We start from the raw sequence: 20,703 nt of genomic DNA, 5'->3' as shown, positions 1-20,703 counted from the left end.
AATAGACAAAAACACTCCAAAAACAACGACAAAAATAAGAAGAGAATTAATTAAAAAGAATAATAAAATGATTACTTTATAATAATTTGTATACAAATAGGGCAACATTTTTCTTTTTGCCAATTTTCCTAAACCACCTCTTAATTTTGGAATTTTAGTGTACCATTAAAAGCTTAGTCCAATTTTGTATCTTATTTGTGTGTTAAAGTTGTTTAGTTATTTATTTGTTTTTCTTTTTCTTTATTCTTCAACCTTCAGCTGTTTGAAATAAGTCTGGGAGACGTCAGGATTTACAAGTCCCTTCCACTAAATTCTTTGATAAAGCAAAGTTAGAACTTACAGTAACACTAAATTATCGAGACAGGTAAGAAACGTTATTGGATAGATAAATTCAGTGCAAATTGCTCTGTATTTTACTTACAAAATCCTCGGCAATTATGCGAAGAACTTAAATAAGGGTAAATTTTTACGCGAGATCTAGCGTAGACTATCGAGAAGGTTATTTAAAGTAAATATTTGGAGTTTCTTGAAAAAGTAAGGGTTTATGTTAGGTAATTGTATTAGAGAATCTTCATTACAACTTCTTAGTTAACAGAATTTCTAATACAGTTTTTTTTTGTAGATTTATTTTTATCGAAAATAAAACATAGTAAAGTGAGTGTATTCTCTAGTTTGCTTTTCTTGCAAGTTAAATATAATTTAGTTAGCAGCCTGAAAATGTTAATATTCATCTTCAGAATGTCAGTGTTTTCTAGACGCCTTCTAAAAATATTAAAATGCAACGAAAATGTATTTTTAAAATTCATTTATTCTGATTGACTTTTAAATATTTTCAAAGTTGTTGGATGAAAGAGCGTTAGATCGTGCTTTGGCCCTTTACGCTAGCAGTGGACTGTTATGTACTAGAAATATGAATATTTTCTTGTATACTAACTGCTTTGAATAAATTTATTATAAGAAAAGCAGTGCAAGAATCGCAGGCAATAAAACAATCTTTCACATGAACCAAAAAACCGCAACAAAACCGTGTTGCAAATAAATCGCGTAAGAGGAACCACCGATAATGAATATGCATGTCGGTATAGACAAGCCGATATGGAAAGCCGTGTATCTCCCGTTTTTGTGTTTCCCCGTATATCTTTTTTAATTTTTGTAAGCTTCTCGTGACCAATTCATTAATATTCTGGCCGCGGGCTGCGCGGATCCGTCCCTTGTTGTGAGAGCAGACAAATCAAAAAGTTTCCATTTTTTGCGATGTGCAGTTTCGTTTCTGGCCGCCAGCCGTGTTTCTGGTTTATTTTTTAAGGTATATCCGATATTCAGTTTTTATTACCTACCGGTTTTTATAGATGTCCGATTTTGGCCACATTTTTTTTGAGTAAGTAAGTTTTCCAAAATAACGAATTTTATTGGGTAAATTATTCAAAGCACCTAAAGTGATCGCCCAATTTTAATGAAAAAAGTATTTTTCCTATGGGTAAAAATATTTCACTCTTTAAGTAGGTAGCTATTTACCTTAAAAAATACGTTTACTGCTAAATCCGAATATCATTTTACTAAGCAACTAGTTTTCCCTTTTTAGGTCGAACCCTAGAGTTTCTGAGCAAGTGGTCCGAGATGTCTTGAACGTACTTGAGAGCCTCTTATCCGCTGAGCGACTGACAAGGAGGTGTACGTATCAACAGCTTGGAAGCTGCGTACACTGCTACGGAAATAAAACCTTTATAAGCATTTGCAATGCTTAATCCTTCAAGCTCCGCGAATTTAGACACAATAGATAATCAATTGTTATGACATTAATTAATGCCGTCTGGGACTCAATCGGTTAAGAGCTAAAACCAAAATTCTATTTTCCAATTTGATCACCTAGATTTGATCACCTAGGTGATCAAAGTGGACTCCACACTTTGGTGTCCTTTGTCCACCCAAGGATAAGAAGTCCACTTTGATCACCATAGGTGACATTATCCATGGGTGTTCAAATCTAGGTGATCAAAGTAAAATGACATTTTAATTGAGAAAAGAAACAAGAATACATGACTGCAATCTTAGGATGAGTTGCACCATCTTACTTTAACTTTGACAAGCGTCAAAAATCTGTAAAACTCCACCGGTTACCGTTATAGTCACGGTTAAAATTAGGTGGTGCAACTAAGCCTTAGGCCCGGTTTTTTGATTCGTAGTTAAAATAACCAATAGTCAAATTTGACAGATGTCAAATGACAAGTGGTTAAATATCAGAAGAAAATGTTATTCGAACAATGGTTAGCTTGACTTTTAGTACATTTTTAACTATTAGTTAACATTTTGTTAATATTTAACCATTAGTAGCAAAATTTAACAACCTGTTATTTTAACTATGAATCAAAAAACTGGACCTTAGTCTTGTATTAATTAAATATAATAAGTTACATTTACTTCGTTACACTTTTACTTCGCTACGTAAATTTTTACTTTATTGTAATACTTGTTTGAAGGTGCCTTGGGAAGGTGATTGCAAAAGTTACAAACACAATTCTAATAAATTAAAAAGTAATAACGTATTTTTTGCTAACTCTACGTTGTTTATTTTACTTATTTTATGTACAGTCAAGCGTCAAATAGTTCATGACACCCAAAGTAGTCAATAAGTTCGCAACACGTCTTTGTTACAATTGGTATACGATTGTATTGTCAACTTTTAGGCCGCTTTGGGTGTCACGAACGATTTGTATTTGAATTTTTATGGTCCAAATAGATTCTGGTATATTTACAGAAGCACATGTGTCAGAGGAAACCGCCTTCCTTTATTTTTGACGTCGGGAAATGCTTTGCGCATAGCCACTGGTCGATGGAGACGGCCAGTGGGTTATGTGGGACTCTCCCCGCCTACCCACTAAAGGCGGTGCCTACCCACTAAAATCCGTCGGTTTCCACTAACCTAAAGAAACGGAGCTTAGCTGAGTGATCCTATCTAAAAAAAATATTACCTGTTACATAATTTATATTACTTCTTTTGTTACAGGTCATCACCCAGTTGCAGCATCAGCAAAAAGGTGAGTTGAAGAGCACCAATTGTTTTACTTTTTTTTTTTACAAAGTTATTCTATTCTGTTCGACGTATTATACGCGCTTGTTCGCTTCAATCACGGTTCAGCTCTATATTCAAATAGACAAATCACGGTTCCCCCAAAACACTCGGCTTTTCGCAGCATTCTCTCGACACTGATCCCTAGATTTCCCAAAATTACCGGGAAAACCATAAAAAAAACAAAATCTTCCGCAAAACACCATGCCAGGTACAACTGTAATAAAAACGTATTATAAACACTTAGGAGAAGAACAGCGCAAGTCGTTTTAGTGAAAAAAGGCGAGCGGTTCGACTGAGATTTTGATTTGACGCTTTATCTACATCGACAATCGAATTTCAGCTCTAACTTTGGATAGTACGTTTGTGTTTCAATTGCATGGCATTCTGTGTTATTTTCAATGTAACGCATTTTCTTGCAATCTCAGATCAGAACGGCTGGGAATCCAATGGGTAAAGTAGAAAAATGCGGATTTTATGACCGGGGTTAAAAGGCGGGGTGAGTCTTTGGCTTGTCGCTTTTTTCAGGTGGGACTCCGTGTTTTATTGAAGACATTAACGGTCGATTGCCGCAAAACGGCTGTTTCTGAGCCAGTTAAGATTGCGACGTGCGTTTAATCTTGACGTATCGTGAGGTGGGGCCATCTGAATCTTTTATCTAAGACATTATAAAAAGATACGGCAACAATAGACAAATTGTTGATATTATAATTTGGCAGTAATGGCAATAAAGAAACAAGCCACAAAACTAGTTTCAATGAGTCTTGAATTTAGTTAAATATTTAATAACTACGCAGCATTAAATGCAAATTCAAAGCATTACATTCTCGAAATATTAAGTTAGTTTTGACTTCTGAGTACTAGGAATTAATCAGAGTATTTCAGGTTCAGTTGGCTCTACATCTAGACCGCACCTGTTCCTAGAATTATGGACTTTCGAGCTTTGGCGTTTCATGGAATCTGTTCTATGAGGGATTGTTTTAGACCATATTTTCGAGGCTTAAAACTTTAATATTAATTGCATTAGCTGTAAAAATTATGTTTTTATGGCGACGATTTAGCCACAAAAAGCCTTATTAAATTATGTCTAACTCAGTCATATGTTTCATCATCATCATCATCATATCAGCCTTAAGACGTCCACTGCTGAACGTACGCCTCCTTCAATATTTTCCATAATGACCGGTTGGTAGCGGCCTAAATCCAGCGTTTGTCGTTTTACTAATTTACAAAATCTTTTCTTAACTGTATCCAGCTTTCTACAGCTTAAAAAGATGGTGATAGTCTGTGTCAATTCGAATGATTAGGTACGAATATATGTATAACTAAAGACAAACGTTATGATACTTAACCCCTTCACTGCAAACATAAACCGTCACGTCGTTCTAGGCTGACAGGGTTTAACCCCCAAGCTTCTATGTCCTCCGCTGAATACGAAATATTATACTTTCACCTAATGCTCCGAATTTATGATTCTGAGGTGAGAGCATGTTCCCGCTTTGGCACCTCTCGATAGCGCAATTTTAAATTATTTACGGCGATCCTGCCCTTTGTTGAAACGTGTTTTTTACGATGTGCCAAAAATATAATCCTTTGTTCGTATCATTTTATCATGAGGTATTGTGACGTATGTTTCGCCGATTGAAATGTGCATGAAAAGCTTCAAAAGGGTTTCAAGATGAAAGAGATACCTACTATATAAAAGTATTTTGTATATGAAAGAAAAAAGAAATTGAAAAACGTGAGAAAATAATATTTCCTTAAAAGCGGTTCATTTAAGGCGAAGGATTACCTTTCATAAATAAAAAGGTCATAAGTTTCTATAAAAAACCGGCCAAGTGCGAGTCGGACTCGCGCACCGAGGGTTCCGTACAAACCTGCAAGGTTTACAAAGTTCGTTCATTACGTCAATCGAGTCATAACTATGGTATTTTTATTGCAAAATGAAATTCATAACATTACAATGGAGAAAGATGGAGGAGCATAAATTTAAGACAAAGATCTCTTTATCGTTTGTCATTGCTGTAACTAAAATTATGTTTACAATCACAATTTTTTTGGTGGTATAACTACTTAAAATTTTAAGCTTTTCGGAATTTTTCTGTTACCTGTGCTGTAAGCTATTGCTTCTTACCAAATTTCGAGATTCTATGTCAACGGGAAGTGGTCTTTAGGTTTTAATTCCCTTGCGTGTAGTTGCGAGTTTCAAAATATGCGGTATCAATGGTTGTACTTTTGCGTTTTGCGTTTTTGCGTTGACTTAGATTTTTTTTTTTCACGGGTTTTATATGAATTTCAACTTGATAGCTCTACGCGTTCATGAGGAAAAAAGTAATAAGTTTATATTTATTAAAAAATATATATTTTGTAATGTAACTAAAAATTTAAGGTTTTCGGAATTTTTCCTTTATGTGTGCTATAAAACGTTGCTTCATGCCAAATTTCAAGATTCTAGGTCGACTGGAAGTACCCTTTAGGTTTTGATTCCCTTGCGAGTACTTGCGAGTTTCAAAATATGCAGCTTAAATTGCTGTTTCTTTTGATTGCGTTGACATAGAAGTTTGATTTTGTTACAGCTTAAAGGTATTATAGACCTGAGTATTTGGTATGAATTTCAATTTAATACCTCTACGCGTTTATGAGGAAATGGGTAGTAAGTTTAAAATTATTAAAAAAAAATATATTTTGTGATGTAACTAAAAATTTATGGTTTTCGTAATTTTTTCTTTATCTGTACCAAATTTCATTATTCTGAGTTCACGGGAAGCACCCTGTAGGTTTTGATTCCCTTGCAAGTGTCGAAAATTTGCGCCATAAACGGCTGTATCTTTTGATTGCGTTGGCTTAGAAGTTTGATTTTTTCACAGCTTCAAGGGACAGTAGACCTGAGTAATTGATATAAATTTCAGCTTCATACCTCCACGCGTTCCTGAGAAAAAGGGTCTTGACAGACGGACGGACGGACAACAAAGTGATCCTATAAGGGTTCCGTTTTTTCCTTTTGAGGTACGGAACCCTAAAAATTGATAACAAAGGATATTTCAGTACAGATTAAAGTTTATTATAATTATGAGCAAAGTCCGAATCGGTAACAAAATAACAATTTGTTATTGCGCATGCATTGACGAAATAATCTGCAGCATAATGCATTCCGCTCATTTGGACAGATCGCAGCTGATTACCAAATGAAACGGCCGAAATGGTATCAAACCATTTAGTTTCATTATAAGGCCGATGATCCATTAAGCCTCATTTGCATTTGTTTCTGAAATTATTTTGCCGAAATAAAACAAATAAATAAATTACACGCTGTTTGGATACATCACGCCAATGATAGTGAGTATGTATAATGAATGGTATTCGATAATTAAATTGCATGGATGAGAAGAATAATAAACGTTATTTAATTTTGTTGTTTAAATACTAAAATTACAATGTATAACTCTTTGAATTATTTTACCTGTTGTTTTGACAGTGTCAGATTTTAAACAGTATTAACACGTTACAATATAAAGTGGAACAACACCAAAGTGTCCCAGATATGTCATGAACAGTAGGGTGTTACCACGGTGTTACCATCAATACTTGGTTATTAGTTCCAATTTTTGCCAGTTGACGTTTCAGCATCGTTTGACCTTTAACTCAGCGCAAGAAACTCGTTAACGATTTGACAACCTATTTAATGACTTTACCATAATTTTAACGCCCGTAGGTATTCACAAACAATACTATGAAGTCTCAACGCTATGCGTTCGATTTGCTGCTTCACTTAAGCAAGCATCATTTGTGAATACGGGTGTAAGTGAGCTAAGCAGTTTCAAATCGACACTTGCATAAATCCAAATCTTTCACCTAATTTTCCTATTACTAACTACCTACCTGGTAAATAGGGTTTTATTAAAAGTCTGGAATTCAAATTCTCTCAAAAAGGATCTGGCTCTGGCTTCTATAGCAAAAAAAAAATTCAGCCAATAATGCGTGTTAACGTTTACTTCAACATTGTATTAGGGTTATTTGAATTCCATTCGCGTTTTTATTGCAGAATAATATTACTTATGCAGACTTAACATTCATTACAGACCGCATTTGGGTTGTAATAAAAGTAATAGGTATCAAATATGAATATGAATAAATAACGTACACGCGTTGCAAATCAGAAATCGTATTATGAAAATGAGCTCTTTGTCATTGTACATGTTAAATGCGCCATAATTATCTTACTCGTACATAAAAGCAAAAGGTCACTGACTGACTCTTCTTCTTCTTATTCGTTACGCTCTTGGCAGAGCGGTCGTGGTCACGTTGAGGCGTTGTTCACATCGGTTGTAGAAGCGGATACAACTCTCTGACTGACTCACTCATCACATAATCTCAGAAACTACAAGTGCTAGGAGTCTCAAATTTTGCACGGGGTTCCTTTTAGAACGATGGTGCTCACTAAGACGGGATTTTTCAAAATTCAATCCCTAAGGGGGTAAAACAGGCTGTCCACGCGTAGAAAGTCGCGGGCGACAATAATGTATAAAATTTTTGGCATACGTGGGGGTGTTAACAGAGATATCAATAAAAGATAATATAGGCTATAAAATCGAGCACTAGTATAACAGAGATAATATCAGCATAATTATAATTACCATTATGTATTAGATAGTTATACCTTTTTGGAACAGTATGAGAAACCTCATCATCATTTCAGCCATAGGACGTCCGCTGCTGAACATATTCCTCCCCCAATGATTTCCATAATGACCGGTTGGTAGCGGCCTGCTTTCAGTGTCTTCCTGCTATCTTTATGAGGTCATCGGTCCACCTTGGGAGAATGAGCTATGCCAGAAACATGAAATGTAAGATTTTGAGATATTTTTTATTATATCCACCAAAGGTTAGAGTAACGTTAAATGGAACTAAAATGTGTCTGTCGTAGACATGCTAGTTTCTTCAAGGTTATAAACCCTTCACAGGGATCTTGTAAGCTGACTGTTTAATTAAAGTGCCAGTGTATATACCGCTGTCCATGTCTACAGTGTTATTCTACAATAGTAATTTATCTGTCTTGAGTATTTAATTATTAGGCAACATTTAAATTCAAGGACATACTAATCTTTGTATCAGCTTTTTAGCGTGACGAAATATATACATCGTCGCAACCAGTGGCTTGCAAATGGATAGTTGGTTTACTCCTTTTGAATAATTCTAAGATTATAGCTTTTTCGAAAATAGTCCATTTAGCCCTGAAAATTCAATTAGTTCTCAATTTACTGTAGGTAAAATTCGATTTAGTTTGCTTTGAGTTAAAAAAAAAATATTTTAACAGTCTATTTTTCTGCAATGAATACACATTTTTGGACTCAGTGACCTTTACATTTTCTTTGAATTCCTACCATAGAGACGCAAAAACTCTCTCAAAATCTTTTCCAAGACGCGCACCGTTTAGTTTTAGTTTTTACAAAATTACGGAACGTGATACATAAAGCACTTCTGCTCCAAAAATACTCGACGTGAAAATACAGAGCAGCCGGAAACGGAGCCAGCGCCACCGGAAGTACCCAGTATGAATAACAGGTCTTTATGTCGCGAAATATAAAACTGGCTCCAAAACATTCACAGGGTGTTCCGCTTTGCGCGAAATATTGTTAACAAAATATTATAAGGTGTCGGAGTTAAAAAACTAAAAAGATTAGTAGTATGGAATTGGGCATTCTAGATCATCCGTCGCTCGTCGCAGCTAGCGCTGCTCGCTCCAGATGATCTAGAACGGCCCAATTCCATAAGGAAATATTTTTGAGCTTTTAATTTAATCGAACGACAGAATTATCGTCATTTAGTTGTAATACATCAACCACAGCGGTCAAGTTCAAATCTGATATGAAATTTCTTAAACAAAAAGAATCTCTGAAATTAGAATGTATCTGCCCAACATCACCGAACATGGTTAAGCGTCATGGAAACTTGTTGCCAAATACTATACGTAGTATTGTTTGCGGTCCCTCGAACTGCGGGAAGACCAACTTAGTTATCAGCCTGCTGCTACACCAGAAGGGACCGCGTTTTCGCAACTTGTATGTGTATTCAAAGTCATTATATCAACCTAAATACGTTTTTTTAGAAAAGGTATTAGAAAACGTTGCTGGCACTACCTATAACAAGTATAACCATAATAGTGAAGTTCTAAGTCCACAAGAGGCTTTGCCTAACTCGATTATTATATTTGACGATGTTGCTTGTGAAAATCAAAACAATATACGTGACTATTTTGCGATGGGTCGACATAAGAATATTGATTGTTTTTATATCAATCAAACTTACACTAAAATACCCAAACAACTTGTAAGAGATAATGCGAACCTTATAATATTGTTTAAGCAAGACGACATTAATCTAAAACACGTTTACGAAGAACATGTAGGGTCTGACATGACGTGGTCTCAGTTCCGTGAAATGTGTTCTACTGTTTGGAGTAAGCCGTATAATTATGTTATTATTAATAAGGACTGTGAACGTAACAACGGTTGTTATAGAATGAAGTTTGATACATTCATAATAATGGACTAAGTTTTTATAAAAGTAGCTGTTGAGTTACTTACGAATTAATCACACCAGGGAAGCCAAACTGAGTGGAATCCTTTACAATGGAACGAAACCTCAAGGAGCAAATTATTAAATCTGCAGCGGCTGTGAAAAGAAAAGTAGAAATGATAAAAGATTTCAGAAATGAAAATGATATGGCATTAGAAACTATATTTAAACCTATCGTTAACCCACTGAAGTTGTTAACCAGTGAATCAGACAAAAAACGTCAAATAAATGATGAATCAAGGCAAACTGAAACAGTAAAAAGAGCTAAATACAGTGAAAGCGAGTCATCAAATACGTCTATTGGAGATTACGAAGAACCTATTGATAGTGAAGCAGTCTCAGATGATGATGATCGCAAAACACCTAACGAAACCCTCGTTTCGTTACCATCTGATGTTCAAGATGTTCACGAAAACTCATTCAAATCTCTGCAGTCTTCTCCAAGTGTTGCCAACGATTCATTATCATGGTCCGTATCGTCTGAAGCAATAAAAGATGTACCTTACGGTGTAAGACATGTTAATAAAAAACTTTTGCTAGGCAATACCCGTGTTTATGACGACGATAGGATTCTGAAAATTGGAAACCGGACCTTGAAAAAAACTCCAGGCTTAAAACAATTATTGTATAACAAGACACCAGATTTAGATGTTATTACGCAGGAAGACTTACAACATTATAAATTATTACTTATCGATACCAATGCACATAAACGTAATTTCGACCCAACAAAACCAATCAATAGTAACAAGGGATTAAAATATATGCGAGTGATTAAACCACTATTTAAGTTCTCAAGAAATCATACAAGTAGTGTAGAAAGTCTTCATCAGGGAGAAGGTATTGATATTCTAAAAAAAGTGAAGACGGATACTGATTTAGTTTACTGGAACGATCCAAATGAGTTAGTAGAACGATTGAAACTGCTACTTGGATCATGGGCTGCTGGTAACACTGGAGTACATAATGAAATTTATGCAATTATCGAAGAGTTGCACGAAGCTGGTATCATAAAAGACATCAAATATAATAAGCTTCCCTTAGGAAAATTGAGCAGTACCATTACATTGCAGAAGCCGACAAGACGGCAATGAATATTGATAAATTCGGGCATCACGTTCATAAGCGTTTACGACTAACTGAATTTACTGACATTCTTACCGATACATTAGTAAGAACAAATTCTGGTGATTTTGATTTAAAATCATCAAGATTACTGGGTGTACAATCTCCTGAAAAAAGCGATGAAGCTGTGAATAAAGATTATGTTGATAAGTGTGTTCAAGAACTGAAAAATGAAATGAAAACAATACAAAATAATGTCAAAAAGTACTTAAACAATTTGGAAAAACTGACTACTAACCATTTAAGTACATTGTATTACACAAAACAAGAAATTGATGTCATGGTTGGAGCTAAACCTGATAAGAATGAGTAAACAAGATATAGTAAACGAGATTCACAAAGCAGCACGAAGAAATTTCTCTCGTAGACACACGATTATAAAAGGAATAGACGACTTATGGCAAGCTGATCTTATTGATTTACAGAAATATTCGTCATTTAATAAAGGATATAAATATGTTTTAGTAGTTATTGACGCTTTTTCAAAATATGTATGGGTTAGACCTTTGAAATCCAAATCAAAAAATTGTGTTACGAGTGCAATGCAAAATATATTATCTAAATCGACAAGAAAGCCTACAAACTTGCAAACAGACCTGGGGACAGAGTTTTATAATACTTCTTTTAAGCAGTTAATGAAAAAACATGGCGTAAATCATTATTCCACATACTCTGTTAAAAAAGCTTCTATTGTAGAACGAGTAATAAGAACTTTAAAATCACACCTTTACAAGATGTTTAGTTTGTGCGGACGATATGAATGGTTCCATAATAATTTAAATTCAGCTGTGCATTACTATAACAATACTTTACATCGAATCACGAAATTCAAGCCGGTTGATGTTAACAATAATAATGAGACATTAGTCAGGTGTAACATTGTTAAATCCCAAAAGCGGAATGTACTATCGGGGACTCTTCCGCCTGACCACTTTGTAGAAATTTTAGCGTAAGCGCATCGCTCCGGTCACGTGCTCACCGCGTCTCTAATTGGTTACGCATTTTACTATATTTTTACTACGACCAATAAGAGACAATCAGGGCTTAGGTTGCAATACGAAATACCATTGTGCACTTTATTGTCATACGGTTAAGGTTTAAANAAGACAAACTCCATACTAAGCGCGCTCGAGCCACGCACACATAGACACCGCTCTAGCAAGACTGTCTTGGACGAATGCGAGCGCGACGTGGCGCGACAGACGTTCGCCACACGTTCGCTGTGGTTCGCTTGAGTCACGCGCCGGTCAACCGCCTGTGATATTATTTTGTTTTGCGAAATTGACGAAAATGAGTGAACAGAATGATGAGTGGGGCAGAAAGGTTCTGGAATGGAGGCCGCGTACCGGAAAACGCAGCGTGGGACGTCCACCTACAAGGTGGACCGACGACATCGTAAAGGTAGCAGGGAAGCGCTGGACGCAGACCGCTGCCAATCGATCAACATGGAAAGCATTGGGGGAGGCCTATGTTCAGCAGTGGACGTCCTATGGCTGAAATGATGATGAGTGAACAGAAAAAGTCGTATTATAATAATTGTTCGGTATTTGGTTGCTTAAACTCATCATTAAATACCGAATTTTCATTTTTTAAATTACCAGTTGATTCGGGGAGGTAAGTAAGTTATTTATTTGAATTTCAATTAAAATTGAAAGCCAACTCAATTATTAGGAATATCAAATTGTTTTAGAGAGGTTTTAGGAATTATTGGATAACTAGCTTTTGCCCCGCGGCTTCACCCGCGTGAAATTTAGTTTGTCACAGATCGTCATAAATTATAGCCTATATGTTATTCAGGGTTATAAACAAAAATACTGTAAAGTTACATCAAAATCCGTTCAGTCGTTTTTGCGTGAAAGAGCAACAAACATCCAGAAATCCAAACTTTCGCATTTATAATATTAGTTGGATAATAGTGTCACTCAACTAAATACTACTTCCTTCTCGTGTATTTGTTTGCAAACTATTACTATAATAACGTACTAAATATAAATAAGTATACGTGGATATTTGTTATTGTCTTTCTTGCATAGTATTAAGAGTAACATTTTTCTATCTTATCGAAATAAACGCAACACATGACAAGACAACCCTAGCGCGACGGCCGAGCGTGCGAGCGAGAGAGGTATGCAAAGCGAGGTACATACATGAGTTTACCTTCTGTTATTTTTTGTGACATTAGTCAGGTGTAACATTGTTAAATCCCAAAAGCGGAATGTACGTCAAAGGTCATCGTTTCACGTCGGTGATTATGTTCGTATAAGTAAATTCAAAGGAGATTTTTATAAAGGTTGTACCCCTAATTGGTCTACCGAAATATTTCGCATTATTAAAGTAAATAAAACCAATCCTCAAACTTATCAAATAGAAGACAAACACAATCTAAATATTCTGGGTTCTTTTTACGGATTTGAATTACAGAAAACCAAGTTTCCAGATATTTATCTCATTGAGAAGGTAATAAAAAAGAAAGGAAATAAGCTATTGGTAAAATGGTTAGGTTTAAGTGATGAGGAGAACAGCTGGGTGGACAAAAGTGAATTAGTAGTCTAGGTATATAAAACCTGATGATAATTATTATCTCATATCACTCTGTGCTTATCGATGAAGGAAGGCAGTGGTATTATTAATACTTTGATAGATAATTTACCGTTCGAGTTACATTTACCTGGATATCAATTTTGTGGTCCTGGAACAAAACTTCAGAAACGGTTACTTAGAGGCGAAAGAGGAGTAAACAAATTGGATGAAGCTTGCATGTATCACGATATTGCTTACAACAATAAAGATTCTAGTGCTCGACACAACGCTGACGTAGAACTTTTAAACATGGCTAAGAAGAGAATGAAATCGAAGGATGCCAGAACCGGAGAAAAGATAGCATCGTGGATAGTAAAAAATGCAATGAAGGCTAAAATTAGGGCGGGCTCTGGTGTAAAATCATTTATGTCGGGTATTAAAAAAATACGAACACAAATTAAAAAACTAAAATCGAAGGACAAACATTCTACTATACAATATGCATATGCTGCTGCAAAAAAACTATTTTCAAATAAAAAAGGAATAAAATTACCACGGTGTATTCCCATTCCAAAATATGGCGGACTCTTACCTCTCATTCCCATATTTGCGGGATTATCAGCCTTGGGTTCTCTAGCGGGAGGTGCAGCAGGTATTGCGAAAGCTGTTAATGATTCTAAAGCTGCACAGAAGAGTCTTCAGGAGTCTGAACGCCATAATAGAATGATGGAAGCGGTAGCTCTTGGAAAAGGATTGTATATAAAACCGCATAAAAAAGGAGCTGGTTTATACTTAAATCCTTCAAAAAACTAATCAAACGGCTACCCAGACGTGCTCTCACAAATTTTAATTTAGAACACGCTAGTGATATACCATTCTTTCGCGGTGTATTTATGAGAGATAAATTACCTTTGAAAGCCAAAAAGATTGAGTGTGGTATACTAAATTTGGATAGCAGCAAAAATCCTGGAACGCATTGGGTAGCCTTTGTAAAGCAAAACGATTACGCAGAATATTATGATAGTTTTGGAAATTTAAAACCGCCGTTGGAATTAGTTAAGTATTTACATAACTTACCAATAAACTATAATTATGCTCGTGCTTTGTCCTCGAGATTAGAAATAAGAACTATGTAGTATCACGTACGGTGATGCCAGTTTACGCACTGTTAGTTGAGGATATTTTTTTTTGTGGGTATCTCAGTTTACATCCCATTTGACATTGGTATCCGTCGTCAGTCACGATTCAGTGCTCTGCCAGTTCGCACTTCTTCTACTTAAATACGTACCCAGTGTTAAAAATATGTTTTTGTGTCGTCAAAATGCCGAACGAAAAACGGCAAATGAGGATAAGGAACATTTGCTGAAGAAAATAAATAAATTGGAGCAGAAGATATTGGGTGCTGAACGTCGTTCAAGCGGTTCAACAGAAGATCATCGTTACACATTACCATAATGCGAACAACCATCCCGGGTTGTCTCTTTATGCCAGTTGTGTTTTTTGTCTGAGGGTTTGCGGTTTAACGTTTGAGTTCTACTCTACTCCTACCCCTAATTCAGACAATTGGAAAAATCGCNACATAGAATACGGGCGAGACTAAACATCCGACATGCGGGGAGAGGCAGCGGGGGGAGCATCAGTTCGAAGTACGATGACGCTTGCACACACACGTCTCTGTACTGCGTTAGAATATCACATACGTCTGTGTTTGGATTCTGTAGCTCCGATATCTTTACGAATTTTGAAAAAATAAAAAATTAGTTTATAAAGGAGCTATTTTAGAGTAGTTTAATGCAAAAAAAAAACAGATATTGACGGTTGCGATCATACGACGTTGTTCGACGACGCCGACGATTTGATTTTAATGTGTTTCTTTTTGACGATTTGTTACTCAAAATAAACATTGTGTTAAAAATAAAGTCTTTTTTGAGTATACAGGATGACATCTTGTAATGAGTGAACATCCTTGTAAAGGATTATAGTGCATGTCATTTGCAATCAAATAAGATAAGAATTTGCCTACGCAAAACACAATGTAATTTTTCCATACAAAAAATCAAAATAATATTAATTAATATCCCGTAGCTGATTTTAAATTTTCCTGCTTTTAAGCTAAGGTAGAAAAAGCCCAAACTATAAATAATAAAAATAATAAAAGACTTTATTAAACACACAGTAAAACATAAAAGTAATAAAATAAAAGAAAAAAGTGTGATAAAGGGGCGCCCGCTCAATTTTAATCGGAACACCATGTTAGGATGTCCCTATTAAAACTGAGAAATGCTTGACTTTTGCCTAGGCATATACCTACATAAATAAATTGGTTACAATAACCATAGCTGGGCACCGTTAATCAAATAGTTAACTTCGTTAATCGTTAATCCGTTACTAAAAAAATTAACTTCGTTAAACGTTAAAACGTTACATTTCGGAAGATTTAACGCAAGTTAACGTTAATCGTTAATCCGTTAACATGACGTGATATTAAGACGAATAAAATACAAATAAATTCGAAAGCTTGTATCCTCTGTAGAATTTATTCCTCTTTTATGTTTGCGCTACAAGCTTTCCAAATTGTTTGAACCTTGCATAATATAAATTGTGGATTTTTAACTTCTTAATTAAGAAAATAGAAATCTAAAAAAAAACATATGATGTACATTACTATAAAAACTACCAACGAAAATTGTTTTGAACGAGATCTAGTAAGTAGTTTTTTTTATTACCTCGTAAATCGTAAACCGCTTACCTATTACCGCGTAATCTTTCATACAAATAACTTAACAAATAACATCATTCCGCCGCGCGCGTTCGAGCTAACCGGTCGCTACGATACGTCATCGCGCTGCCCGTCACCGCCTACGGACTATACTGAGCGTGTTATCGTTGCGCACAGACCAATTACTGACACAGAGGCAGCGAAAATTCACAACATGACCACACTAAACAGTACCTTTGGACATTGTGAAGATAGTGTTAATCCGATGCAGTCTGGTGATATGAGTATCGACGGACCGTCCATTGACAAGGAATCGCCACCCCGTTATGTCACTTTTCGGAAAGGAATGGCAAACTCTGATGTCTTGGAACTTCGCAACGACTTCCAAACATTCCAAACAACCATGTTGAATATGCTTGAGAGCTGGTTCAATAAGCAGGACGAAAAACTCGCTAAGTTTATGAAGGATTTCGAGAACATCAAGACATCTATAAAATACATGAATGATAGTTTTGAGGAAATAAAATCGAAAACTGAAGATGTGGCAAAGCGCGTTAGTGAGCTTGAGAAACATTCAGCAAACTCCAACGACTCTCTTCGTCTTCTACAACTAGAAGACAAAATAGATGCAATGGAACAACAGGCACGAATGTGTAACGTCGAAATCAGTAACCTGCCAGAGAAACGCGGGGAGGACCTACCAGCTATTTTGGAGAACCTTGCTGCGCATATAAAAATGCCACTAAATAAACAAGACATTGTGTCGATTCATCGTGTACCACAAGCCACTGCCGGTAGCACGCGCCCTAAGAACATAATTGTAAAACTTACAAGTCGCCTACTGAGAGACAACTTCATCGCTGCTGTGCGCTTGAACAAGGGCATTGACTCCCCCCAGCTTGGCATTTCCGGTACTCCTTATAAAATCTACGTTAATGAGCATCTCACGCTGAAAAAGAAGAATTTGTTTCGAGAAACTCGTGAAACAGCAAGAAAACATGGATTCCGTTTTGTGTGGGTCAAACATGGAACCATACTCGTCAGAGCCAGTGAAACAACGCCAATCATTGCAATACGATCAGATAAGGATCTGTCAAAAATGGAACATAAAAAGTGAAGATGACGTTTTCTACATTAGTGTCTTATTAACTCTATTAATACGAGTTCTTTATCGTAATGTTATTGCGATCAGTGCGTGTAGTGTAAGCACTATCAAAATAAACGTATTAGCCGCAGTGTATGTTGCTTCTTAATCGTGCATTACTCTATGTGTTTACTACTTTTATGGTCAGGTAACTGTGTGCGGCTTACCCGCTATTTGTTTTTATTGATGAATATAGATAAAAACGGCGTTATAAAATTTAATTTAACTCTAATACATGAAAATTTAGAACTTATTATGAATCCAGTAAGTATATTATTAACGTGAAACAACATCTATGGCATTGATATGAATATCCACTACTACCTAAAACTCGTAAACATACGTGGTCTATTAAAACTTCATCGCAAATAGAGAAACCACGATTTGTTGTAATCGCGTTACAAACTAACCGCAAACATAACGCTCACTCGTCAATGGCTGAGTTTGACCACTGTCATGTACGTGATGTAAGAGTCTTTCTAAATTCGTCATATTACCCATACGAAGGACTAAATGTTAGTTTTTCCGAAGACAAGATTACTTTATTATATGAGCAGTACACAAGATTTCAACAGTCGTATCACGGACGTCGAACAGAGCCGTTGATGAGCTTGAAGGAATTCAGAGACGTGGCTCCCTTATTTGTTATCGACTGTTCGAGGCAACACGAAACTTTGAAAGGATCGATCGATGTAAGAGTTGAAATCGAAACAGATCAAGAAATACCCGATCAGACCGCTGCTTACTGTTTGATTTTAAACGATTGTATATTTGAGTACAAACCTTTGAGCAATATAGTAAAGAAATTATCATGAATATCAACACAGCAATTGTGGATATTCAAGGGTTCAAAAATAGTGTTAATGAATTTATAGTTAAAGAACTTGCTATGGCTACCCAAGAGCATACTTACATATTTTTGGTAAAACCACCATATCCGTTCAATTCATTAACCGCTGAAGAGAAAAAGCAGGTTCGCTGGATCGAAAGAAACAGAGGCTACCGCTGGAGTGAAGGATATGTAGACTATAGAGAATTTCAAAGAATTATTAAACCTTACTTAAAAGACAAAAAGATTTTTGTAAAAGGAGACGAAAAGATCAATTGGGTGCAGGATCTATGTGGAAAAGAAAATAATATTGTAGATATAAGTAATTTAAGTGCTCCTAACTTAAATACTCTTCATAAAATGTATTGTTCAGATAATACTGCATTATATAATTGTATTTATCATAAGAAAATTTGTGCATTAAAAAATGTAGTATGCATAAAGAAATGGTGTGTTGAAAATAAAGTTAATTTATGATTTTTAAATAAACTATACTTATTAAAAGGCATTACCGTCTTTAATTTATCGATCCTTCAAGTAAAAAATAATTAAGTCTAAATAGTAAAAGTAATTGTTTCCTATTTGAGGTGGTGAAAAAATAAACACGTTTAGTTTCTAGACTTTATTGCTACTTTCTTATAAAACTATTATTTAACCTAAGTACATATTTATACTTAAAACTAAAGATTATCACTACACAACTTTTTTGAAATTTTTCTTATAACACTATCAGTCATATCCATTATTTCGTCATTGTGTTCTGTCACCACATACTGCGCACTCAGCACCACATTGTCCTCACTGTCACTGTGCTCCGGGTCCCGCGCCGTCGAACAGGAAGGCTCGCTGGTTAGGTCACTCACCCGTATTTGTATGAGCCGAATGCCTCTCGAGCGTTCCCTGTTGATAACGTAGGACTTTGCAGAACTACGTCGCTTTTTCTTGGCCTCAGCCTTCCGCCGAACCTTCTTTTCCCGCAAGGCTTGGGGCTCGGTCGTCTCAGGCCTGTCCATTAGTTCCTGACAGGCTTGAGTGAGCCCTTCCCAGGGATCACAGGTGTACTGGGACAGCATGATGTTGGTGTCATCAGAGTTTTCCATGATCTGAAAAGTAAAACAATTGTTAGTGTTCGTATTATAATACAATAATACCTATACCAATAAACCTTAGAAATTGTATACTTACCGAAAATGTATTCTCTCGCTTGTCTGGAGGTGTGGAATAATATGGAGTGAATGAGCTCTCGTGGTGTTGAAATATTTATTAAAAATTATGTTTAGTACAGATACTTTATTACGAAATCGCTGAATTTGCAAAACTGAACGGATGTATTGTATCAGCGTATTGCAAATTACAATATTGCGTGATTACGCTTATTTGACGATTTTTATGAGTTTAAATAAAACCATAAATTGTGTAAATTATTAAATGTTTATTTCTATTAACTTATAAATAATTACAATATTTATGAAATAAATTAAAATTAACCTTACACCTATAGTTAGTTAGTTTAGCCTAAATGATTATTATAATATATTTCAGCATAATGTAAAGCATTAAATTAAGGAACTATGACCCCATGCCTTTGTGGAAACTTTGTCGGGCATTATGAAACGTTTGTCATCAGCATTTGATAAAGCAATTTTATTTACTGTCTGGGTGAAAATATTATGCTTAATACATTTAAACAGAATANTAAAAGAATTTGCTATAGCTACTCAAGAGCATACTCACATATTTTTGATTAAGCCTCCATACCCGTTTTCTTCATTGACTGCTGAAGAAAAAAAGCAAGTTTGCTGGATCGAAAAAAACAGAGGCTATCGGTGGAATGAAGGATATATTGACTATAGAGAATTTCAAAGACTTATCGTACCTTATTTAAAAGGCAAATATATCTTAGTTAANACAGAATATTTTTTCTGCGCACTATTTTATCATTGAGTAATACATCATTGTAATCGGATGCGTTCAAATGTTTGATAACATTCTTTCTAATGCCTTTTGCCTTTTTGATTACATCAGTTTCAGTTTTAATGCAGTACAGTTTTGATCTTAGCCCTACAAATTCAGTCATAATACGTCCGCCAAGTTCATCTTTGAACAAACCCGGTACTTTTTTGTTCATAATCGGAAGATCGTGCTGGTTTTGCGAAGCGTAATTACTGGTGTCGAAATATCGCAAGAAATTTTGTTTTATGTCTCTGTATACATCTTTAGTCTGTATTTCATAGATAAAACTATCAGTGTCCGTGTAACATAATTGCACTTTATGACCGTAGTGAGGCTTTATGACAGAGTAATGAAACTGATACATATGGCTTTTTGAAAGCTCTAAAACAGCAAAACCTACGTAAATCGGCTTGTCGAGTATAATTCTTTCCGGTTTCATTTGAACGGCTACTAAGTTTTCAGTAAAAATGGTAGCGCTGTGAAAATTTGGTCGTGAAATTAACTTTGCCGCAGAGATAGATCGATTCGTTCGATTGGTATCGTCCTGCCATTGATTCACTAATTTTACGTTTACTCTACGCTCAGTATCTTCTAAGGTTTTTCCAAAGACAGAATTATTCATGAGCNTAATGAGACCGCTCGGACACCGAGCCCACAGCGTGGTAGGGGTGGGGTTGCCCGCTCTTTTGTTTTTTACTACTACTACGCTGAATATTGTGTGCGGATTGGCTTGTCGTACAGGGGTACTACACGGTAAAATAAATCTCTTC

At 35.6% G+C, this 20,703-nt stretch overlaps 2 protein-coding genes across 2 annotated transcripts; both read left to right on the top strand.

The window, feature by feature from the left end:
* The first annotated feature begins 8,763 nt into the window (after nt 1-8,763).
* Nucleotides 8,764-13,733, top strand: LOC114362116 (uncharacterized). Its single transcript, XM_028317386.1, has 2 exons — nt 8,764-11,639; nt 12,955-13,733. Exon 1 carries the CDS (start codon nt 9,697-9,699, stop codon nt 10,735-10,737), a length of 1,041 nt encoding a protein of 346 aa, XP_028173187.1. The 5' UTR covers nt 8,764-9,696; the 3' UTR covers nt 10,738-11,639; nt 12,955-13,733.
* Nucleotides 13,734-16,221: 2,488 nt separating this feature from the next.
* LOC114362118 (uncharacterized) lies at nt 16,222-17,124 on the top strand. Its single transcript, XM_028317388.1, has one exon. The coding sequence runs from the start codon at nt 16,222-16,224 to the stop codon at nt 17,122-17,124; it is 903 nt and encodes a 300-aa protein (XP_028173189.1).
* Nucleotides 17,125-20,703: the final 3,579 nt, after the last annotated feature.

Source organism: Ostrinia furnacalis, unplaced genomic scaffold (assembly GCF_004193835.3).
Source record: "Ostrinia furnacalis isolate ACB-3 unplaced genomic scaffold, ASM419383v2 OfSCF6223, whole genome shotgun sequence".
NCBI classification, from domain to species: Eukaryota; Metazoa; Arthropoda; class Insecta; order Lepidoptera; family Crambidae; genus Ostrinia; species Ostrinia furnacalis.
Note: the sequence above shows the minus strand (reverse complement) of the source record. Positions and strands in the feature narration are given on the sequence as shown.

Coding starts and splice junctions, on each gene's coding strand:
- LOC114362116 (XM_028317386.1), top strand. CDS start 9,697: ATGGAACGAAACCTCAAGGAGCAAATTATTAAATCTGCAGCGGCTGTG.
- LOC114362118 (XM_028317388.1), top strand. CDS start 16,222: ATGACCACACTAAACAGTACCTTTGGACATTGTGAAGATAGTGTTAAT.